The following is a 25,499-nucleotide window of genomic DNA, read 5'->3' on the forward strand; positions in this document are numbered from 1 at the left end:
TTTCAACACGTACAACAGGCTATCAAGTTCAAAACTAGGTAATGCAGGGCTGGGCAACCTAGGGACTCCATGTAGCTCCCCAGTAAAATTGCCAAAATTCTATAGCAAAATAGGCAGTTTTGTTCCCTCCTGACAAAATAAGATAGACATGGAAGCAGAAGCCTTAAAATGTCCCTCCTTCCACCTGCCAAACCTTCCAGATTAACCTCCAATTGAGGCTTATGAATTAACCAAGCAAGCAAACAAACAAAACCTTTTATCCTTGGTAAACCACACTCCCACCAACACTGGCAGGGCAAGCTACCATATATCAGGGAACAAACCCCACACTCACTAGCACTGATGATGTTACTTAGTCAGATAATGAAATGTCTGCAAGCAAACAACCAACCTCAGAGAGCACCAAGGACTCCACAGTTTCCCAGTAATCCAGAAAAACACCAACCCGCCCCCCCCCCGCTTTTTATGATGATGTCACCCTCCAGCTGGTGAAACAAGGAAATTACATACTTTTGAAGAACTTGGTGTAGTCCTTCCCTGCAATTCCGTTCTCCAATGAACTATACACAATGTAGGCCTTTCTCATGCTTCTATTTAGCAGGCTTCTATTCTGCTCTCTCACTGAAGATGGGTTGTATTCTAACTAGACTATCTTGTGTGGGGGGAGTGGCATTTCTGCCCCCACTCCAGACCTATGAATTTGGCTGCACAACTAAGTTTTTTGCATCCATAAAAACTAACATTGTATTCTATTTAAATGTTTATGTACAGCATAAGATTCGTTGGATACTTAGAAAGAAAACCTATGTGTCTTATACTCAGCAGTCCCATAACCTTTACTATAAATGTACATGGGGTTGCAGTATTAGCTACTCTTTGGATTGGCAAAGGTTACCAAGGCAGCTAGACTTAGACTGGGCTTAATGAAGATGTGGATTGTGATGAATATTACACAGAAAGAAGTATCATTTTTTGTGAACGGGAATACATGTTAAAAAAATAATAATATCATGAGTGTCTGTAAGTGTATATCTGGTAGGCATGTTCATGTATATAACTCTGTTAACCCTGGCTGATGATCGGCCTGTTTGCAGCTGCCCCCACTGCCTATTACTCTCTGGGATTTTAAAATAAATAATTAGCATAATTACCTTTTAGTAATTAGGATAGCTGTTACATTTTATTAAGTGTAAGTGATATGGATATGCTTCATTTTCTTTTACTGAAACCTATTGATTTCAAATGTATTTTATTTCTGAAGGATCTGACACATATTCTCAAATATGAATAAAGCAAGGCACAGGATCTGTCTTTCTATCTGAGAGTCAGGAGAATCTTATTTGCAAACTGATTATTTACAATTTTTAACTTTTTTTTATTCTATTAGGGTCAGTTTAATGAAGACAAACTCAAATGCAGGCTGGGTGTGCTGGAGAATCAACTGCAAATCTGTACCCAGGTAATATATTTGGCTCAAAAAGGGAAAGTTTTAAAGTTTAGATAATTTTAATATTTACATGGAGAACAGTCACCTTCCGTTGTTTGGGAAGCTGCTGTGTTCTCCAGATAGAAGATAGCTTACCACTCATTGTATTATAACTCTTCCTCAGAGGTCTGAAGAATGATAATATTTGATGTTCTTTGAGCAATAATTTGTTTCCTGAGCATCATGAAATCTTTCTTTTTCTTGCACTTTTCTGTTGTACTGTACTTCTGCTATTTTTTATGGTTGTGTCTCACATATATTCAGATTTATGTGGTCATTGCCAAAAGAACACCTCAAGATTTGTCACTTTGGTTTTGCTAGAGTGCATATAAAATTGCAGTACAGAAACATTTCACATGAAATCAACATGTTGTTTCTTTTCCATATATGTAATAAAAGTATGACACTGCTAAGAAAATTCTGTGGATGCAGTCACCAGAAGTTGACTCCTAGAGGGCATTTTTAATTTTTTTTTAATAAAAACAACACTTTGAAAATAATTAACCATAACCTGATTGCCATTTTAATGGATATAATGTGGGCTGGATAACATTTCAAAGTTTGGTCTGTTGGTCATCTCTGGAATCTTAAACCAAGAGTGTTTAAAATGCTAGTGTCTTTCACAATGTTAAGTTGGCCAGTTTTCTTTTCCATTCTCTAAGAAATAAGTTTAGACCATTATTGCTTGCAAAAATTCTCTAGCACAAGAAGCTTAGCTTGATGAACTATGGATCTTTTGGTTTATAAAGGGCTAGATCTACACTAAGTCCTGCATTACTCCCATACTGACATATCCCAATGAGATAAAGTTTATTGGATAAACCAATCAGATAAACCACAGTCAAGCAAATATTTTAAGATGAAGAATTTTGCTTCAGCTCTCTCTCTCTCTCTGTTTAGAGTTATTCAAAACGGGGCTTAAAAAGGATTCTCCTGGAGATGGAAGATCAAAAGCAGAACTATGAGCAGAAAGTAAAAGAATCTCTTCAGAAACTGCTTGAGGAGAAAATGCAGGCACAAAAGCAACTTCAGAATGCCCAGGTAGGCAAGGATATCAGCCTGAGACCTATACGAATGTGCTTGTATATTACTGAAGCTCTAAATATCATGAGAGGTTTTCAGACCTTCAATGATGTCAGGAAATTCCTTGATTCACTGTGGATCATTCTGCTTGGGGCAGAAATTCCCCAACTGGAGGCATTTGTACCCATTGTATGCAGGGCTATGCTGTTTTGTCTCAAGTATGTTATTTTCTACCCAAAGTGTAAAAAGGACATTTTGATGAATACAGAGAAATGAAATGATTCTGAAGAACAACTAGAAGTGTATGTGAGTGGGAAATGATGTACCTACATAAAGCATATAAATGTCTACAAATTAGAAAGTCTCTGCCTCAGATCTTGAGTCAGCTACTCTTCTTCAGACTCAGATTCCGGGGAACAGCCCTTCACAAAGAAGAAAGCTATTTAGAAAACTAATGTAGTTAATCAGTGGAAGTATTGGTTAATACTTTGAATTAATTTTCAGCAGTGTGTCAGTATTTTCCAATTTTGCAAGAATTGTAGACCAGTTACCCACATGTATAACCTGCCATGTTCTGACACCTTTGCATTTATTGTATATCTTAAAAAAAAAAAAAAAACTGGGATTCTCTATGTTGAGCACTGAAGCACAAAGAAAACTTGCAGCAATGCTTTTAATGACTGCAGCTTCTAGATGATCATTAGGAAGATTTTAATAATGTCATTTTATTTCATATCTATTGTTTTCAGTTGTATCAAGGCGCATATAAATATAGCAGATTTGCTTTCTATCTGCCGTACAGCTATCCCTTTCATTCTCCATTCATTCATTGCTCCAGATCATTGCAAGAGAGATGAATACTCCATTTGACACTGGATTGCAGGGTCAGCTTACAAAGTTTCATGTTGAAGCAATTGTCTGGTGAAGCCCAGACTGAGGGCCAACTAAATGATATGGTTAAATGTGTGGTCACAGCAACCAGGCAGGCGTGGAGTATGGGAGATTTAACTCCCAATAACTTTTGAGTTCTAGTTCTCCCTGGTGACCTGTTCATAAAGTCACCAGAAGTCAAGAGTGACTGGAAGGACCATAACAACAACCATTTGCTTCCTCTTCTATCTCTCAAAGCTGCTACCTCTTAAAGTTCTGGGAAGGAAGGTACCATACCAGCTTCCAGAGGAACTATTTTTAACAGCCAAATTCATGTGAGAAACATTTTCTGAGGCCATGCTTGGTGAATATAAATATGTTTTAATTACATATATAACATATAATAAAGTTTGATCCTACAATTTCTTGTTCTTTATTTCTCTACTTGATGGTACTATAGTTGGTATGTAGTATAGAAGAGTAGAAAAAAATTCTGCTAAAACGTTTTTTCACGGTTTTGTACAGCATCTCTTTAAGTGAAAATAGCAACCTCTGCTTTGCCACAGAGAAATGGGTGTAAATTAAGATCCCAGTTGCTTCAGAGATTGTCCAGTTAGTTGAAAATCCATTTAAAAACAGCAAGTACATGCAGCTCTTTGCAGCACACATCTTTCAAAGCAAATAAACTGGCTAACGTCGATCACTCTAAAATGATACTTCCACAAATCTCATGACCAGTTTGCAAATATGCAGATATGGGGAAAAAGAAAATGGGCTAGATACAGAAAAAAATATATATATGCCATTCAAGAGCATTATTTTCTGTGGCATACTGTTTTTCGCCTAATCAGATCTCCTATCAGATCTTAAGAAGAGATAATTGCCATGTTTACAATAAACAAGTACTCTTTCTTCTAGTTTTTATAGGACTCTCAAGAAAGCATGTTAGTCAACTTTACCAATGATGTGATGCTGTTTCTCTTAGAGAGCCCTAACTGCTGCTGAGGATGACTGTACCCTCTGGAAAGATCAACTTAACACCTTAAAAAAAGATTGGAGCCAACTAACTGACCAGCACACTGAAGTCCAAAACAAGCTGCATATCTTGGAGAATAAACTGCAGGTAACCTCTTTGTGAGGCTATATTCCAGGTTTTCATTTCACAGCAGCATCTGTCAAGCGAGCAGTTCTTAGTGACAGAATTGAGAAGGAGAGCATGGGTCATGCAAGCATTTATGGTGAATTGTTACCAGCCTGCTGAGGACAGTAGCTCATCATCCCAACACAAAGGGACATAATTGCTGCTGCTGTTGTTGTTATTGATGCACCTTTACAGAAGCATGGTACAGATCAGAAGAACACAGTAATTACAACATTATATCCAATAAAATTAGTTTGCAGCCTAACAGCCAAGCCAGTAAACAAACATTAATAACTAAGATAAACACAACAACTATACATATTGAAAATGCAGTATGCTTGAGAACATATAGATCCATAATTAAAATAAAACTAGTATTAACCAAGGAACTGCCGAAATTAATTTTGATTTACAGCGGGGGAACCAGACTGTAAAGATACCCGCTAGTCAAATAAGCAAAAGTGTTGAAATAAACCACAAAAGTAATCTGAGTGCTACATTTCCCCAAAAACAACAGATATTTTAAATGGTGTTTACGTGTAAAATCAACATGGGAGAGATTAAGTGGAATCCAAATAATGACAAGTAAGAAAAAATCTAGCCACTGAAGATACAGTACTGCCATCCAGAAACCTTGTTTTCAAAGAGGTAGAACTCCAGTATTCAAACGAAAGGCATCTCATTTACATGCTAAACTATCAATCAATGTAACAGCTGTCATGTTATTTCTGCTTAGAAGTTGAATACTCTTTGATATGATGGCCAAAAGTGATTTATAAAAAGAATCTCAAGTTTTTTTTCTTTAAGTATTTCTTACTGTGATTGTTTCTTCTCTGCAGTGGTCAGACACCCAGAACTCTCAACTTCAACAAGCCCTAAAAGACATGGAGGATGAACGTGTGAGTCTATATTCAAGAATTGATAATTTGCAAGAAGAAAAGAGACTCACAATGGAATACCTCAGTGAAGTGGAAGGTAAAGAATCAACAAAATGAACAAGAAGCTGGATTATGATAGACTTAATTTAGGTAGAAGTCTCATAAGCTTCCATTTAGATAAACTTTAACAATTAAAACCAGGTGATGCAATTTATACAATAGAACACTACAAAGTTCTAGAATTGAAACAGAATTGCACAGTTCACCAGGGCCTTGGGCAAGAGAGGGTCTGGTAGAGTTTGGGATACCCCCCCCCCCATTTATTTTAAAACTAGCTGCCTGTTTCTGGCATAATAGCAGCTGATTGAGATACAGTCATTGAGATACAATTGAATAAAATTAAAATGTATATTGTAAAGTGGTTATTTGAAAGATCCTGCAAATCAAAATACCTTTATAATGATTTACCCTTAAGTGCTAGCTTTGTACAAACAGAAATTTAAATGCTTTCAGGCAAGCAATTTCCTCATGCATTCTGTGATAGCTTAGTCTAATGGAACATTTGCCACATATCTCCCTGAACTTCTGACTTTCTCAGATAAACAATATGATTGCTATAATAAGTTAAAGTTCTTAATTTTTCATGAAATGTAGGGCTTATTTATCCTTGAGTTGTCAGAGTACTCAAAAGATACTAAGCAAATGACAAAGTGTACTGCTGTGCTTAGTGTGATAAACAATGCTGACTCATTTGGATTTAGAAAAAAGAGAGTCATTGTAGATTAAAGGCTGCAATGTTCAAACCATTATGCAGTTTGGATTTCTGTAGGCTAGACCTAAATCCATCTCCCACTTACAAAACAAATCCTACTGCTCAGGCAAAAGAGAAAAAAAACTGCAGAAAATTATCTAACATTCCTTATTATTTTCAGGCAAGCTGCAAGCTGAAGAAAGGCAAAAACTGATATTGGAGGCAACAGCTGAACATCTTCAAAGTAAGTAAAAATGTACAGTATAAGTGGTGGGCAATCAGATTGCAGGTCTACCAACATAGGGTAGGCATATTATTATTTGAGATATTGTCAATTAAGTCTCAAGCCATCATTTTTGTTTCTTCCAAATATATCAACACTTGGGAATATAATTACTGCATACTCCCATCTTTACAACTATTAACCTCTGCCACTACTGCATTTGGAGAGGGATGGGTAGAGCCACCAGCTATATCATTGAATGTAGTAATGGTTTCCTAAGTGTGATAAAAATGTCCTATGTCATTGAAAAAGCATGTTTTGTGAACACTCATTAAGGAATGAGAGAACATTAGGGCTGCAGCACCCAAGGCTTTTGGATATGGAATAAATTCCTGGCAGGGCCTAAATGAGGCCTAAAATGAACTAAACTGGCTAGCATATTATAACAAGAGCAAGATGAATGCATTTGCCATAGGTGTACTAACAATAATAATATTCTTGTCAATTTTACAATAATAATTAGTATACTTCATAGAAGTAGGAGCAGTAACACAACACATAATATCAACCCAGAATTGATATTGTATGGAAGGAAGGAAGGAAGGAAGGAAGGAAGGAAGGAAGGAAGGAAGGAAGGAAGGAAGGAAGGAAGGAAGGAAGGAAGTAAGGAAGGACGTAAGGAAGGAAGGAAAGAAAGAAAGAAAGAAAGAAAGAAAGAAAGAAAGAAAGAAAGAAAGAAAGAAAGAAAGAAAGAAAGAAAGAAAGAAAGAAAGAAAGAAAGAAAGAAAACATTTATACAGCCACTTATCTTGTACCAAACTCTGGGCGGCTCACAACCAAAAACTAAACATCTATCTACAATGAAAAATATTAAAACCAAAAGACCTGGCACCACAGCTAAACTTTCCCATGCAGCCCAAACAAGTTCATCATCAACAAGTGCTTGGGGAAAAGCCAGGTCTTGAGTGCTTTTTGGAAGGTTGAAAGGGTGGGGGCCTGCCAAATTTCAGGGGGAAGGGAGTTCCATAGGGTAGAGGCTGCCACGGAAAAGGCACGCTTGCTAGGTCCCATAAGATGGCAATATTTAATGGAGGGGGCTAGGAGCATGCCCACCCTATCTGATCTGGTACATGTCCTTAGGTAGAGGTGGTCCCGTGCCATATGTACTAGAACAGAGTTTCTCAACCCTGGCAACTTTAAGACGTGCAGACTTCAACTCCTAGAATTCCCTAGTCAGCATGCTGGCTGGGGAATTCTGGGAGCTGAAGTCCACATGTCTTAAAGTTGCCAAGGGTGAGAAACCCTGTACTAGAATATGCTTGCAATGAATGGCAAATGATTCCTCTCTTTCATTACTTTTTGACCTTGTCACTTTTCACCCAGCTTTTACCCACTTCTTAGAGTCCAGCCTCGAAATTAAATCAAAAGGAAAAATATAGATTGCAACCTGAAAAAGGTGGGCCACGCCTGTTGTAGGCAAATTACATGCATGCTATATCTTTGAACAATGCATCTCCCCAAATTAAAGGGGATTGCTCAGATCAGAAATTGCTACTCTTCATTCCAATATATTTACATTTGTAGCAGTGCTTGGGGAATTCCCAGTGCTTGGAGAAATGGGCAGTTTGTGTTCATATGTAAACTGAAGCTGAAAAAAGACAATCTACTGTCTGGATTTATTTAATTTTCTATAGTTTTAATCACTACCAGCAATAGTAATCTAGAGGATTATGAACTGAATACCACAAAGACAATACAATATAATTGTATACAATAATAATTATTGTATACAATAATACAATGTAATATAATTGGGAACTGGAGACATTCTTAGATGGTTCCACTATGATTGATAGTCTGCTCTCTCCATGGGGGATGTATATTTTAAAATTTTTGATAATATTTTTATTTTAATAATTACTTTTTATCTTTTTTATAACGATTGTTTTTTGTATCTAGTTGCTGTTTTATTTTATTGTTGTACGCCGCCCAGAGTCACTTTGTATGAGATAGGCAGCTATATAAATGTGACTAATAAATAAATCAAATAAATAAATAGATATGATAGAAGAATGAGGATGCAGTAGCATCACTTAGGAAATGTGCATCCACGAAGGTTGATTCAACATAAACTAGACCCTTGCCTGTTCCAGGTTTTATGACATTACTATCAGCACAATTTGGGCACTTTGCTAATTTGCCCCTTTTCTTCCACCAGATTTGGAATGTAAGAAATTGCCAGGAAATTGCCAGGAGCCATTGATTTTGGGAGGGTGCTCCATATGAAAGTGAGGAAGGATTCCCCCACCCCACCCCATTCCCCAATACCTCCCAAAATACCCCAGATGTTTGATTTGTACATCAAGGATTGAATCTAATGATAGACCCAGAAGCCACTATGGGAAGGGTAAAGCAACTATTGAATACACCTCTTCTGCAATGTAATCTACTCTGGTTTATCCATAAGTAGAAAAAATGCACAAATAATCCAGGGAATAAATGGCTGAACAAGATTATTTAAAGTTGAACCAAAGTATCTGAGGTTTTTGTAACTTGTACTCTAAAAATAAGTTTTCACAAGGCTGGATAAAGATACTAGTATTGCATGTAGTCTTTACACAGAAGTGGATTATAGTGGTACCAGAGTGCTTCATTAGTTGCAAATTTGCATTCTTGAGCATGACACAACTCCAAAATCATATTTAACCCACAATGAAGGCTTCTATATTACTTTTTTTCCCCTCTACTTGAACAGAATCAGGTTTTTCTCAGGAAAACTTTCCATTTCTGGGATCAGTCAAGTCCAAATATCCCTCAGGGCTCTGTCCTACTTGGAAAGGAGTTACTTTGTGATATCAGAATCAACTAGTATTTTTCCAACTCCTTTCTCCACAACTCCTGCATTTATTTCATTTTCACCCTCTGCAGAGTTAAGTCATGGAAGGAATCTTAATTTTCTCTCCCTGGTTACATTTAAATATGTGCTGATACTTCCTCCCCCATTCCTACTTCTGCTGTATTTTGTTATTGGAAAAGAAAGTAGGAATAGCATCCCATGTCATTGTCTAAGATTGTTTGCATGCTTTCCTAGCAGAGGTTATGGTTCAGTGAAACAACAAATTAGTATGAGAGTCCATTTCGTACTTCTATTAGTGTTGCATTTACAGTTGGATTATTTGAGGTGAGGATAGTAACTAGGTTTTCTTCTTGTTGCTACTGTCCAGCCCAGTGTTTCTCAACCTTAGCAACTTTAAGATGTGTGGACTTCAACTCCCAGGATTCCCCAGCCTGCATGTGTTTTAATTTGGCTTGCTGGGGAGTTCCGGGAGCTGAAGTCTCCATATCTTAAAGTTACTGAGGTTGAGAAACACTGGTACAGCCAAATGGCTTTGTTTGGAAAACAACCAACTTGAGAAGGATATATTATGGAGGGAAGGAATCACCCGGAAGTCATTTGTTTTTTATGCTTATCGTAGTTAGGGTTGGATACCCTCTGAAGACATTCAGGTAGAAGGAACTTGTACTCTAACATAAGAACTGCAAGCTGTTACATTCAATGCAATATTATAGCTGTATGAAACTTTACTGTGTGGCAAATGGCTCCAAGATATGTATCCTAAACAGTTCAAAAATTTAGCTTCTTTAGGCATATTATATCTATTGCAGCAAGTTCATAGACAATAAAGGCTTTTTTTAATATCAAATTTATATTCACTTTACTGTTTCTACTACCTGGCTGGGAACTATTGATAAATAATACCTCAGAGGAGTAAACATCTCTCATTCAGAGAAGTATGATCTATTTATTCATCCCATTCTGGCAGATTTAGATCCCATAGGCATGAATATCTCATTTTACTATGATGTCATATCCTATAAACAGTTCTCCTATTGGAGGCCATAAATATCAGTAGCTGTTAGAAATAATTCCTTGGATGTTGATAGACTCATACTGAGAAATGAGATGCAGCAAAAGACAGCAGAAACTGCTTTTAAACTATGAAAACACAGCAAGAATTACTGAGAAGATGCATTTACAGAAAAGGCAACTGATAAGAGAATAAAGAGGGCAGCAGAACATTATGTCCAGTTTTGTATTTAATACATCTACCATCAATGTTTTGAATGTAATACTATTGAAATACAACTTATTATATAGCATTGTGTGTGTATCAGGGTGCATAAACTGAGAAATAGAAGTTTACAGGCTCTGAACAGTTCTCTTGGTGGCTTAGCAATATATAAATATTAAAACCTGCAACTTCAAGGCTATGGATAGCTCCGCAGAAACTTGGGTGTGGTCTATAGAGTCCCTCCAAAAATTTCTACAAATTTTTATTTTTCATTGATGGGTAGATTTTAAATATATGGGAAGTTATCCAGTTACCTGAATGTAATCAATGTAATCAAATTTAGTTTTTGTCTATGTTCCCATTCTGTTGGAGCACAGGGCCTAGAATATTGTTCAAAGTCCAAGTGCAGCCCTCAGACAAAAAAGACACAGAATACACACACACACACACACACACATATATATTCAGAGCCTGTAAACATTTCTTTCTCAGTTTATGCACCCTAATATACACAGAATGCTATACATTTATTTCCTTTCTTGTCTAAATTCTCTACACACACACACACACACACACACACACCAGGAAATGAAAAGGGTATATCAAGAGTGACCAAATAGTGGGTAAAGGAAGAAGGAAGATTGGGACTGGACATAATCCATCTGACTGGGAATATGCAAGGAGACTAGGGCCAAGCTGAAGAAAGATTGGGGATGAAATCATATAGGGGACAAATAAGAACAGTAAGAATCTTACCGTTTTATTTAAATTCCTCTGTTCTCTCTTTCTGTGAAATTGTTGGTGTTTTGTGAATGTCTTCCACTGTAACTGTGATTGCCCAAATAATTTCATAGGTTATATCATCCTTTGAGAAAGTACAGTCAGAGAAAGTATGAAGACCTTTACTCATGTTTCCAGTTGTAAAGAACTACCATAGGAGAGAAATAAATACTCTCACATCACTTTTCCCTTTACTTTTCCATTGTGTTAATACAAACAATAAAGCTAAATTAATATTTTATTTATTTTATTTATTTTATAAATCAAATTTATATCACTGCCCAACTCCCCCACAAGGAGGGATTCTGGGTGGTTCACAACCAAGCAGTTAAAACCAGTAAAAACATAAATAGTACAGCATAAAATACAATTATTAAATATGATAAAATCCAAGTGATGGTGGTATTGTTGTAGCCTGGGACCAGATAATATTGGTCAGGCAGGACTAGGGAACCAGCCATCCACAAGACTGACCATTCTCCTAGAGCCATAGAAAGGGCTCAAAGTAATCTCAGGAGTATCTGGCCAAATGTCCTACTATGGAATTACAACATGACCTACAGAGAGACAATGAATAGAGATACATCAAGTGATGGTATTCATTCAAATTGTTCAAATAAACCTGAAATTGAAAACAACCAGCATAAGAATTGCTTTATGGTTCAAGCCAAAGCTTCTCATAGATTGCCATTTCATTTTTCAATGTCCATCCAAATGCTGTTGGTGCTTGGAGGCATATCCTTCTCCTGCCATTTCCCCTCTGCAATTGGTATTTGGAGGCATGCTCGAATTGAACCTTCAAGACTGATAGGCTTTGATTCATCTATCTTCCATGAATTTATCCAATCCTCTTTAAAAGGCATCCAAATTAGTGACCATCACCATTATCTTGTTGAAATGAATTGTGCAGGTTACTGCATTAGGTGAAGAAATATTTTCTTTTGTCTGCTCTAAATCTCCTTCCTTCCTTTTCATGAACTTCACTGGATGACAATTGATCCTAGAGTTTTGGAAAAAAGGAAAAAAAAAAACTTTGCCCTATTTATTTCCATGTTTTTATACACTTGATCAGTTGCTTTTTTTTCTAAGCTATAAGAGTCCCAGTATTTCTACCAATCTCTCATAGAGAGGACATTCAAGACTTCTGATTATTTTGTTTGCCCTCTTCTGCACTTTTTTTGCTCTATTAATATTACTTTTCAAATGCAGCAACCAGAACTATTCACGGTATTCCAGCAGTGATGTATCAAAGATTTGTACAGGAAAATAGCAATGTTGGCAATTTAATTCTGGACCCCTTCCCTAATGATCACTAACATGAACTATGCCTTTTTCACACACCAAGTTGATATCATCACTGAGTTATCTTACCAAGTTTTTTTTTTCTTAGATAGAGAGCTCAGACACACATCTTTGTATATTTTTGACCCCATATGTATCACTTTACACTTATTTAAACTGAAGCACATTTGCCATTTGGTTTATCATTCACCCAGTTTAAAGAAAGCATTCTGGAGTTTTTCATAAGCCTTTTTGTTTTCAATGTCTTGAATAGTTTGGTATCATTTGTGAACTTAGATTTTTTTTAAAGTAAAATCATTCATGAATAAGTAAAAAAAAATACCTGTTGCCACACAGATGCTTGAGGAGCTTCACTTCTTACTTCCATCCTTTGTCTTCTGAGAAATTGCCTATTTATTCCTACTCCTTCCTTTCTTTTACCCAGATAGCAATCCATAAAAGGACAAGTTTACTAAAAGCTCTTAGTGATGAACTTTGTCTGTGGCTTTTTGAAAATCCAAGTATGTAACATTGACAGGGTCACCTCCATCAGCATTCCTGCTGACCCTGTCAAAAACTCAAACTAGGTGATACAGGAGTTATTTTTGCAGAATCTAGGCTGATTTTTCTTCAGCAAGGTTTGTACTCCGTTTGCTTAATTTTTTTCCTTTTATTAATTTTTCCACCTGTTCAACTTGAGCAGATGTTAAGGTGTCCCACTGATTACTTCTGGGATCTCTGCAATGTCCCTTTCCCACTTTTAACCAACCTCTGCTTTCAGTTTGGCTACACAGATCTCTTACTTTCAGAATCCAAATGTGACTGTTGAGAACATGAAGATGGAGATAGAAACAAAATCCATCAGTTGATTCAACATAAATCATTCTACAGTATAGGGGCCCTGTAGCATCTTTTTTTTTCATGTAAGCTTTGATTTCCAGATGAATGAATAATTCCTCCAAACCTAAACTCATTTTCTCTAGAAAATGACTAGAAAGTTCATTATTGTGATTCTCCCTAAGACTATGTTGCTTATCCTGAGCACTGCAATGTATCCTAAGGTTTAAGAACATACAGATTAATAGAAGAATTGACCACTTACAAATCCACTCTTGTTTTCCCAAAAATGGAAATTTCAAATTAAAACATCCAGACCTGCACCAAGAAGTAAACATATTCTCTAGGAACTTTCTTCAACATGATGCCTTTCATGCTATCTGGATATGATGGAAATTATTATCTAATACCCTTGAGAGTAACACATTGAGGATTATTCTAAGGTCTTGCCTATTATGCTCACTTATAATTTAAAACTACAAGCCATTCACATTTTCTCTTGGTCATTCATTCTCAGTCAACTTTCTCAGCAAATTGGAAGAATATCTTACCTGATCTACCAATATGCTTTCCTATAGCTTAAGAATATGGTACCTGCATAATCACATCACAACTTTTGAAAAGGGTGTAGCCCATTTGCATTAGTCCCTTTATGAGAGTAATAGGTTGCTGTAGTCCCATAAAGGACAGATTTTAATTCATGCATTTATTGAGCAAGGCAATCATTTTGCAGTATCATAGGAATACTAATATGAAAGGATGTGTTTCTAATAAAGGTCTGGTTGTTTTTATAGAGCAGGCTGTCACAATGCCCAGTGAAGTCCTCAGTTGGGTAAGAACTAAGCAGAATGTCCATTCAGAGGATCAGGAGGGAGGGAAAAAGAGCAGCCTGCAGGAACAGCTGCAAAAAAGAACATCCGAGGTTGCAGCTAAGCAAAAAGAGGTGAGGAGGTGATTCAAGCAGCTAATAAGATTAGAAGATCTCATTAGGAGACTGCTATTTGCAAATACCTTACAATGTAGCTAAGAACACTTTGCATTATCAGTTTCCATCTCATCAAGCTAATCTGCATTTGGTCTCTTACATGCATTATTTCAAATTTGTCTTACCCTATATGTCCAACTGCTTATCACTGATAGTAAATTCAGATTCACTGACTTTCAGTTGATAAGCATGTTGTGTATGAAAGGGCTAATCACTACTGTACTGTGATGACCTACCCTTAATCCTATTGCACACATAGAACATGGAACAGAGGGACTTATCAGATCCCATATTGGATTTCCCACATCCAGTCACTGATAGATCAGCTCAGTTTTAGTACGTTAACAAAACAGCTGATGTTCTAATGTTTTCCCTGATCGCAAATCAAATGTGAGAATCAAGCCCATATCGCACGTTTCAGTAATTTTGCTAACTAAAAGTTGTACTGTGATTTGGTGAAACAAAGACTTGAACCGAAAGCCAGATCTATCCCATCAATCAGGAACAAGGGCAAGAAAATTAGCCATGTATGTCATGAGAAATGCTCCGCCAAAAATTTATTCTGCATCTTTTCATCCATTCTCAGTTAGATGAACAGATCGAATAAATTGCCCCCCCAACCCAAAGAAAATTTCAGTGAACACCATATTCCACCCATTATGTTTTGGCACTTAATTAGTTACAAAGTAGACAAGGAGGGTGTGTAAATATCCTGTCTTTTATTGTACAACTATCTGTCCAACAGCTTGTAGTCTTTGTGGCTTTCCATGTTAAATCCCAAGCAATTTATTGTAATGAATCAACTGTTCTCAAAGTAGATCAGGAACCATGGGTAGCCAGAGAGTATACGTTAAGCTGAAAATGTACTGTTGAAAACATTATTGATGAGACCCTTCACTCTTCTCATATTCTTTTCCTCCAGCACTGTTCTCCCATCAAGCTAGCTTCCTGAGTTTAAGCTAAAATTAAGAAAGGATTTAACATCCCTGATCCCTCTGCTCCTTTTGCTAATAGGGTTGGACACTTACATGGATCTGTGTCTCCCACTTCTTGCTTAAGGCCTTCCACACTAGTATCTGTTTCATTTTCAAATCATCCCCAATGTTTCTTAACTTCACTGCTTGTTGCCCCTCTCAATTCTAAAATATATGGACAATTCTATAATATACATAAGGTTTCCCAGTGAAATGCTAGCTAGTCAGTGAGGAGCATGCCATTGAAACTCTCAAACAAAATGCCATAAGCTTAAGAGTTTTCTAATGTAGTACATTGCAGCTAACTCTGAGGCAAAGGAGAAGCTTCTTCCTGCAGAATCAGCAGGAATCAGAGTTTTTTCACTTTGCAGTATGCCAGTACTGCTTTGCAGACAGGAACTGCATTCCGGGGTACATTCAGGAGTTAATTCACAGTATGGCAAGATGGTTTGGACCCACATTTTAAATTTTTTTTAAATTGTAAAATAAAGCAGAACTATATTCTGTAGTGCCAAGAAGCAAAAATGGAACATTTTTTATTAAATCAGCCAGAGTTGCACACACTGAAGATTTCAGCAGCATGATCTTAGGACTTTGGGGTCTGTAAAAATAGGAGTGGGGAATGGCAGATGGCTACTTGGGCTCAAGTTGTCCACCCCTACCATAAATCTTCTTAGAAAAAATATAGAAAACAGCCATTTTCTTAAGCATGTTTTTTTTTTCTTGCCCAGTGCACTGACCTCCGTCATGAACTAGAGGTCCTGAATGATGAGTACTGCAATTGCCTTGCCAAGTTACAGCAGTGCCGTGATGAACTCAAGCACTCTCAAAGCAAGCAGGTCCTGGTAAGAGCAATTCTCTTGGAACCTATACAAATATGATAAATAAATATGATAAATACATATTTATATTTGCTATACAAATATGATAAATAAATAAAGCTCCATTTATGCCACCTAATATTGTAAGCTTAATCATCAAAGATATCGTATAGATTTCCCCAATCAGCTTGGCATCCTCCAGAAGTTGGGATTCAAATGCCCCGAATTCCCATGAAGTCACTGCTTTAGCCTCACTAGCTATCAAATCTAGAAGTTGAAATCCTATCCTACCCAAACAGCTCTAGGATGGGGAAGACTGTCATAGTCCAACTTCCTAATCTTTTGGTGCCCTGCTCACGGATTTGAACTTGGACATTTCAAAGATAAATATGTGTATCTATGCAATAAAAGTAAGGATACAGTGATGTTACTTTAACTATTTGAGACCGTATGCCAGGCAGGACTTTATAAGAAGCCTGGGATATATAATCTAGTTATTTTTAAATTAGACATCTATAAAGTCTCTTTATGCATTTGTCATTTTCTTTGGACCCCATGTACAAAAGATTCACCTTGCGTCTCTGCAGTATGCCTACGAAATATAACCTGTAAGATAATCTTCTTACCAAAACACTAACATTAATATTATAACATGGGAATAACAATAACAATAACATTAAGAGTAAAAATTTATCTATCTTCAGCATCAACCCTAGTTTTTTTTTCCTGCCATTGCAGAGAAAAAAAAAATCTCAATTTTTTTTTCCTGCTGATACATATATTTTAATCAGATAGAGGTAGAAGTTTCTCAGGAATAAAATAACAATGTGAAAGCACAGGAAAAATTCAGTGTTACCACATGACCAGGAGGAGGAATTATTTTTTCAAACATACAGTGTATTTTATTTATAATCAATTTATTATCTCAAAACATTTTATCTTTTTTTCAGAAAAATCGTGATCACTGGATTCCTATCATAATGGTAATAATAGCAACAGCTCTGGTATCTTATTTAAGCAACTTTACACCTTGAACATACCTTGTCTTATTTGCATGCTACTGACTGCACTGTAGCAGTCTACATTATCCAAAATGGTTAGTATTTTAATTTTAAAATTTATTATAAAATTAGGGACTGCATATTGCACTGAAGGAATTTGTCTGCTTGACTTTGTGTATTGCTTAGTTTTTGTATTGTTATTAAAACACAAAGCTATAAAAATGGTTTGTATGCATATCCATATATCATTGACCTCTATATCCACTGGCACAGTAGCCATTCTTGCAGTTTCAAAAACCTTCAGTTCCTCAATACACGTATGTGTTACTTGACCATACTGCAGTGTTGTCCAAACTTGGCCACTTTAAGATGAGTGGACTTCAACTCCCAGAATTCCCCAGCCAGCATGGCTGGCTGGGGAATTCTGGGAGTTGAAGTCCACTCATCTTAAAGTGGCCAAGTTTGGACAACACTGCCATACTGGAACTGAAATCACTGCCCATTCTAGCTTGCGAAAACCACTAAATTCTTTTTGGCTGGAATTTGGAATCATAGATTGGTTAATAATATCATCTGGGGGAAAAAAGGCTAACTTGAAATAGATTCTTGGAAATTTAAGTATGAAGGGATGCCCCAAGAGTTGCTGAAAGGAAAACTGCACACTTTTTAAAAAGACTGACGTAATTGCTTGGATAAGCTGCCAAACTACCGCTGTTCTGAAGCTCTTTTAAAACAAATCAGTAGAATGCTGTGGAGAAAAACCGTTATCTGTCTCTAAACTGGGATTCACATTTACAAGGCCACTGCTGCTAGAGCAACCACCTCACTTGTAATACAGAGATTAGCAAAGTCTTTCTGAGTTTTAAAAGCATCCTTGAGATTTTCACACCATGCACTGAGGCTTATTTTCATGACTGGATACAAGAGTTCTGGGATACTGAAAGAATAAAACTGAACTCTGAAATCACTGCTTATCTTACAAAATGTGGCTCGAACAGTAAACACCCTCAGTGGAGTTAGAGCAAGACAATTATCAGAACTCTTCTGAGTAGGAAAATTATAGGATGCTGGATAGCCTAGCAATACACCAAATAGAGTACAGAGATTCCATTCAGTTGAAAAGATTTCACTTGAAGATATTGTCTGGGATGTATCTTCTGTGAATGCTTTAATGTGATTCAGTATCTCTGACAGATGGCTTTTTATGAGGCTCACATTTTCTGGGTTACAAAAGGTAGGACATGGTCTAGAAGCAGAAATATCAATGAAAGTGACATTATTGCTAAGCAGGATTGACTCCAAACACAGACACATCAGTCCCAAGTTGATTATTAGAACATTTTCGGCAATATTCAGAACATGTAGCTGACATCTAAGTTGAAGGATAGTCTGAAGATGTTGAACATAGTCCAGGATCTGAGAAGTCCCAGCAGAATTGTAATCATACAGAAAAGCTGGTTTCAAGCCAGCAGCTACTGCCAGTACCTCCCCAGCTACATTCAAGGAGGTTGAAGATGATAATCCTTTCTTCTTCCCAGTTCTAAGATGATGTCGAGCTGCCTTAATGAGTAGTTGTGCCAATTGCTCTGCCATTCATAGCCCAAGACCAAATTAGCTGAAAGAACTCCTGAATCATTTAATTGTCCGCTGGCTTTAGACATGTGCTCCTTCAGCCAGGCCCTAGGAAATAATAAAACATCAATTCATGCTGATGTAACAAAAGCATCAAATGCAGTTTCATTTTTATAAATGATTCAGTGAGTTAAACTGAAATAAATAATAAAAAAGATGATGTAAGATATTTAATGAGGGAAAGGAGCAACAGAAAGTTTCATGTATATGTAATCCATCCTGAAACAAGAATGTGACATAGAATTGTAAGTATCAAGTTCAGAAAAGAGAATGAATACTCAGTCCTTAGTGGAGTCTGGATAAATCTAATGCAGCAGGCAGTAAGCTTCATATCTCATGTACAGGTGATACTTCACTCAAATTAGAGAAGTTAAGAGGACTTTTATTTTTATTATTTTCACAGTAAACCAATGATTAGACTTGCAACAGCAAAAATAATAAAATAGGCTGGTTATTGTAAATATGCAGCATATAAGAGTTAATGAAGTTGCTTTTCTGTTCAAGGACTGGAGAGGGGAGAATACACTAGGTGCTGGAATGCTGTCCGGACAGCTAAGTGATTGTTTTATCAGCTTTCTCCTCTCAACTTATTTATTTTTATTTATTTGTGCCTTCGAGTTATTGTTGACTCCTGGACAAGTCCCTGCACTTTTCTTGGCAAGATTTCGGATGTGGTTTGCCATTGCTTGCTTCCTAGGGCTGAGAGGCTATGACTGGCCCAAGGTTGCCCAGCTGCCCAAGGCGGGACTAGAATTCACGGCCTCCCAGTTTCTAGCCTCTACACCAAACTGGCTCTCCCTCTCAACTTACACTAAGACAATTATTGGTCTGTTGGTCTTTGTCTGCATTGTTTAGGTTATAAATTTTCTCACATATTCCTATATAACTAAATAGTATTAGGCAAACCTTATGCATGGGATGCGGTGGCGCAGCGGCTTAATGATGCTGAAAGTTGCCGGCCAGAAATGGTCGATGCTTCAGCGGTTCGAGTCCAGCCTTCGCGTTAACAGGGTGAGCTCCTGTTCCCTCCCCAGTTCCTGTCAACCCAACAGTTCGAAAACTCACGTGAGTAGATAAATGGGGACTCTCACTCCAGTGGGAGGAAAAATGCTGGCGGCGCCTTGCAAAAAGGAGTCGGGAGCAGTTGCCGGTAAGCGCGGAAAAGGGCGCGAAGCAACAGAAACCCTGCCTCCTGCGCTCGCCAGCTGGGCTCTGCCCTAGGAAGGAGGCTCTGGCAAACCACTTCTGAAACAATTGCCTTGAAAACGGCAAGGACTCGTCCAAGCAGTCACTGCAGAGTTGGTAACGACTGAGTGCAGATAAAAAAAATTTTTTAAAAAAAACCTTATGCATAACAGTTCATACAGTTAATATTTATTAACTATGTAACACCATTATGCGTACCACTGATTTGGCTAAAATGTAGACTATAAAAAAGTCCAATTTTATTTATTTGCTCTTGATGGAAAGAGTAAATCAGGAGTAAGGGATCTGTGCCCATTCAGATGTTGCTGATCAATAATTCCCAGCCTCTGTTATCATGAACTACATGAAAAGTTGTACTCCAGAAATACTGAGAGGATCACTGGTTTCTCACATTTGCAGGAGGAATAACTGTTTCTGAAAAGCTTAGGCTAGACAAAAAATACAGAATAAAATCAGTGATTCCTAAGTCAGAAGTGATTCTAATGTGTATATATTATAGTAGTCAAAAATAACTGAGAATACAAAAAAACAAAACAAAACCCTACCAATTAGTTATCAGTAACTTTAGTCATCATTTTTACTTTAGGATATCTTCCATATCTCACGTCCCATTCCATTACTTGGATGATGATAATTTTCTGTCCAGCCCCTTGTAACAGCATTATTATCAATAAATTCTAGTAGCAGCCATGAAAAAGCACTTTGGATAGTTTGCTGGCTCCTTGTTCTTTAAAGCTACCACTAGGTTAGTATACATTTAACTTAACTTTCATTCTTTGATTTCTCAGTTTTATTTTTCATGCACTTTTAATATAAAGTTCTTCCATCCAGATTTGAAAATGAAGAGAAGGAGAGTTCTTAGTAAATGCTATTCTTCAACTCCAGGATATGTGATATATTTTGGTGAACAGAAGTATCATTTTTAACACAGGTCATGATGTGCTCACATTAACTTTGGTTGAAATAATTTAGAATATTTAATTTGTGTGCTTTAAATGAATCAATGCATTGGGATAATTCACTAGTTAAAAAGGGCTCTGATAGAAAAGATAGTCCAATGCCCAAAAAGCTTATTTTCTGTCAAGACCAATTCTGCATCTTTTAAATAAGACAGAATCTTTTCTACATGCGCACACACACACACGTCAACTGATAAATCAAATCTTTATTACGGTCATAGACTAGCGTAAAAATGATAAAGGATTCTGTGACAGATTGCAGAATGGGATGAAGCAGAGTAGGAATTAAACTTTCCTGACACAAGCAATGCTTACAGATTGTACAAAAAAATGTTCCAGGCATGTTCTTGGGCCAATTTACACATGCATGCTTATCACCTGATTACTGCCAAGCAGAGTGATTACTTACTTGTATAGAAAACCTTCTAGATCACATGTCTATATTGAAGACAATTATTTTGATTGTTCATTCACCTAGTCATAACACACATATTAATCAAATGCTATATGAGTATACAGTGGGGCAAACAAATATTTAGTCAGCCACCAATTGTGCAAGTTCTCCCACTTAAAAAGATGAGAGAGGCCTGTAATTTTCATCATAGGTATACCTCAACTATGAGAGACAAAATGAGAAAAAAAAATCCAGAAAATCACATTGTCTGATTTTTAAAGAATGTATTTGCAAATCATAGTGGAAAATAAGTATTTGGTCACCTACAAACAAGCAAGATGTCTGGCTCTCACAGATCTGTAACTACTTCTTTAAGAGGCTCCTCTGTCCTCCACTCGTTACCTGTAGTAATGGCACCTGTTTGACCTTGTTATCAGTATAAAAGACACCTGTCCACAACCTCAAACAGTCACACTCCAAACTCCACTATGGCCAAGATCAAAGAGCTGTCGAAGGACACCAGAAACAAAATTGTAGACCTGCACCAGGCTGGGAAGACTGAATCTGCAATAGGCAAGCAGCTTGGTGTGAAGAAATCAACTGTGGGAGCAATAATTAGAAAATGGAAGACATACAAGACCACTGATAATCTCCCTCGATCTGGGGCTCCATGCAAGATCTCACCCCGTGGGGTCAAAATGATCACAAGAACGGTGAGCAAAAATCCCAGAACCACACGGGGGGACCTAGTGAATGACCTGCAGAGAGCTGGGACCAAAGTAACAAAGGCTACCATCAGTAACACACTATGCCGCCAGGGACTCAAATCCTGCAGTGCCAGATGTGTCCCCCTGCTTAAGCCAGTACATGTCCAGGCCCGTCTGAAGTTTGCTAGAGAGCATTTGGATGATCCAGAAGAGGATTGGGAGAATGTCATATGGTCAGATGAACATTTTGGTCTAAACTCAACTTGTCGTGTTTGGAGGAGAGAGAATGCTGAGTTGCATCCAAAGAACACCATACCTACTGTGAAGCATGGGGGTGGAAACATCATGCTTTGGGGCTGTTTTTCTGCAAAGGGACCAGGACGACTGATCCGTGTAAAGGAAAGAATGAATGGGGCCATGTATCGTGAGATTTTGAGTGAACACCTCCTTCCATCAGCAAGGGCATTGAAGATGAATTGTGGCAGGGTCTTTCAGCATGACAATGATCCCAAACACACCGTTCGGGCAACGAAGGAGTGGCTTCGTAAGAAGCATTTCAAGGTCCTGGAGTGGCCTAGCCAGTCTCCAGATCTCAACCCCATGGAAAACCTTTGGAGGGAGTTGAAAGTCTGTGTTGCCCAGCGACAGCCCCAGAACATCACTGCTCTAGAGGAGATCTGCATGGAGGAATGGGCCAAAATACCAGCAACAGTGTGTGAAAACCTTGTGAAGACTTACAGAAAACGTTTGATGTCTGTCATTGCCAACAAAGTATTGAGATGAACTTTTGATATTGACCAAATACTTATTTTCCACCATGATTTGCAAATAAATTCTTTAAAAATCAGACAATGTGATTTTCTGGATTTTTTTCCCCATTTTGTCTCTCATAGTTGAGGTATACCTATGATGAAAATTACAGGCCTCTCTCATCTTTTTAAGTGGGAGAACTTGCACAATTGGTGGCTGACTAAATACTTTTTTGCCCCACTGTACATGATAAAGCCAAAAGCAATCTGAAATAACAAAAGTAGACCCAGTGCCTGTATACAGGTGATGGATTTAAACACTTCTTTAAGTTGCTTTCTTTCTTTCTTGCCTTCCTCTCTTTCCAGAGATCATTTTACTGTTATCCTAACTTGTCATCCATCCATCCAATTTATGTGGCCACCCATCTCACAAGAAGTGACTCTGGGCAGTGTACAACAATCAAAACCACAAGTATATAAAGAAAGATATATATATGTGTGTGTGTGTCTTTATATAATGATAAAATCATTAAAAATTAAAAGATTATTAAAAATTAAAATATACAAATCACAAGGCACAGAGAGAGTGAGTGTTCCATGAGACATAGCCCACAGTACAGAAATAAGAGAGGCTGTGGTGGGGATACTGTTAATACAAAATGGGATCAGAAGATCCAAGCAAAACCGCTAATAAAATATATTTAAAGAACAAAAGACCCACTTTGCTTAGGAGTGGTACACCTCACCATTTGCAAAGGATCGGCTGCTCAACCACATTAACTCCAGTTGAGTCTCCTGCATGCCGACGCGGTGAGTGACTCTATCCGCTGGATTTGTTAGCCATCTGGCCCCACTTCATGTTTCCAGTGCTGGCCTTCCACTGAGAGCAGGCTCTGATCCGCAAAGCTCATGCAGCAGAACCCAGCCCCGAGTCTTGAAGTAAGTGCCACAAGATGCTCCGTTGTTTTTAACGTACGAGTAGAAGAGAACTCTTAGATTTCCTCCACTTCTCCTTATCACTCACCCTGGACGTAAAAGCCAGATTCAAAGACCCAGACCGCCATCTAAATAATGGTTCTTGTATGCATATTTCTTAATGGTCGGTCTGCTTAAAGATCAGTTTTGTTTTACAGTCTGGAAAAAGCAAACTCACAAACGTAACCTGTTCGTAATGTCCTACTTCCTTGGCTGTGTTCAGCAATACGTTTTGCATTTGTGCTCTGCAAACAGATGCTCTGACTTCAACCCGAATGGGTTGTAGGTCAGAGCCGCAGGCACTGAGGGGACGTCGCGAGGGGACGTTAGCAAGCCGACCTGCTTCCAACGCCCCTCTCTCCCTCATGAAGGGATCACATGCCGAAACAAGCCAATTCGCTTCCAATCACGAGTGAACTACATTTCCGCTTCCGATATCCTGAGCCAAGGCGACAAACGTAGAGCTAGAAACAGGAGGGAAAAGGCTGGCTCTCATCGCCAACAGCCGGGCCTTAAAGAGACAAAGAGACGACAGGAGCGGATGGTGGGCGCAAAGAGCGAGGCTGGCGATCAAGCGTTTCCTGCTAAGATTTGCCGAGCTCACTGAGATTGGGGGGAGGGAAGGGAGCAGCAGATTTCGTCCCCAACTGGATCTAACATCTGCATCGCGCTGAGTTGAACATTACCCCGGAATAGCCGCCGCGGGCTCCACAAGGGCCGCAGTAGCATAGGTGTCCGCAGCCAACTGTGATTGTGTCAAGATGATGACACGCACGCGGTGGCATCGTGAGGCAAACCCCGCCCGACTCAAAGTCTCATGCCATTTTGTCAATCATCCTTTTGCCTCTTCTTGTCACTTGTGTCCCTCCTACCGTTCCCTGGCTCCCCACCCTCTGCTCTGAGGCTTGAAAAGTCTTGAATTGGCGATTTATGGTTTCGCTGACTAAAAAGGGTTGAATATGGGAAGAAGAGAACCATGTTGTAACTTTAAAGACAGAAGGGAGAATGAATTTGTAACTGCTATAAAAAAAAAATCGGAAGTTGCTTCTCTGTATGTCTTTTCTACTTTTATTTCTCTTTCTTAAGTTCAATCTATAGAATTTCATGTCTATTTTTTACTTATGTGAAAACCTTTAATAAAAATTACAAAGAAGAAACAAAAAAGGAAAGTCTTGTGATTTGGTTCCACACTAGTGACTTATGAACAGTGGAGTTTCCCATCCACTGTTGTGGTGGCCTTTGGGCTCCTAGGCATATCACAGTGTTTTCCTCTAGTTCTTGAAACCAAAGGATATTGAGAGTACAGGATCAGCTGCCTTCACTGTTGAGCCCTGTTCTATGACAATAATGCGGAGTACTTGCCCACCAGGGAAAAACATCCAGCATCTGTGGTTGAAGGTGGACTAGAGTTAGTCCAACAACTTAACCTTTATGCCACGCTGGATTTCTTTTCAGTGAATATTTTAAACTGCAATTAACCATTTCAGATTCCTCCCTGCTGGATTCTTTAATACATGTCCTGAATTGGGAATTTAGGGATTTTTGCCAAAGCTGGGAGTGGTCTTATTCATGCCATATTGCTGGGTGAAACAGGCGCTATTGTTTGGACAACATGTCTGCCGCCTTGACCAAACCCAGTAATATCCTGCAGCTCTTTCAAGGCCATTCTAAGCATTTCTTAATTTCAAGTTATCTACCTTACCTGTTGTCTTCCCATTCTTCTAGCTTCCTCAACCTTGCTGAGTATGGTTTG

At 38.0% G+C, this 25,499-nt stretch overlaps 2 protein-coding genes across 5 annotated transcripts in view; one reads left to right on the forward strand and one right to left on the reverse strand.

Annotated features, from left to right (window-relative positions):
* TRAF3IP3 (TRAF3 interacting protein 3) overlaps window positions 1-17,207 on the forward strand; it is a 43,681-nt gene extending 26,474 nt beyond the window's left edge. For all 3 annotated transcript variants that reach the window (XM_088154596.1, XM_007438699.3, XM_025173505.2), the window contains exons 8-15: window positions 1,388-1,459; window positions 2,387-2,527; window positions 4,365-4,502; window positions 5,360-5,495; window positions 6,331-6,393; window positions 14,138-14,286; window positions 16,034-16,147; window positions 17,074-17,207. In XM_088154596.1, coding sequence (XP_088010722.1) covers window positions 1,388-1,459; window positions 2,387-2,527; window positions 4,365-4,502; window positions 5,360-5,495; window positions 6,331-6,393; window positions 14,138-14,286; window positions 16,034-16,147; window positions 17,074-17,157 — 897 coding nt within the window. In that variant the 3' untranslated portion in view covers window positions 17,158-17,207. The remainder of the gene's footprint in view (window positions 1-1,387; window positions 1,460-2,386; window positions 2,528-4,364; window positions 4,503-5,359; window positions 5,496-6,330; window positions 6,394-14,137; window positions 14,287-16,033; window positions 16,148-17,073) is intronic.
* Window positions 17,208-17,288: 81 nt separating this feature from the next.
* CUNH1orf74 (chromosome unknown C1orf74 homolog) lies at window positions 17,289-24,157 on the reverse strand. 2 transcript variants are annotated; one of them, XM_088154599.1, is made up of 2 exons: window positions 23,493-24,157; window positions 17,289-18,804 (listed from the first exon to the last, which is right to left on the reverse strand). In XM_088154599.1, exon 2 carries the CDS (start codon window positions 18,715-18,717, stop codon window positions 17,917-17,919), a length of 801 nt encoding a protein of 266 aa, XP_088010725.1. In that variant the 5' UTR covers window positions 18,718-18,804; window positions 23,493-24,157; the 3' UTR covers window positions 17,289-17,916. The 2 variants fall into 2 exon arrangements, with proteins under 2 accessions (XP_088010725.1, XP_088010723.1); XM_088154597.1 differs by having other exon boundaries at window positions 23,518-24,155.
* Window positions 24,158-25,499: the final 1,342 nt, after the last annotated feature.

The sequence above is a fragment of the Python bivittatus genome, unplaced genomic scaffold (assembly GCF_059951505.1).
Source record: "Python bivittatus isolate LINGU-HERP-01145 unplaced genomic scaffold, Pbiv_v1 ctg000700_np1212, whole genome shotgun sequence".
Classification (NCBI taxonomy): Eukaryota; Metazoa; Chordata; class Lepidosauria; order Squamata; family Pythonidae; genus Python; species Python bivittatus.

Excerpts from the sequence above, each read along its gene's own strand:
- CUNH1orf74 (XM_088154599.1), bottom strand. The coding sequence starts at position 18,717 with ATGGCAGAGCAATTGGCACAACTACTCATTAAGGCAGCTCGACATCAT.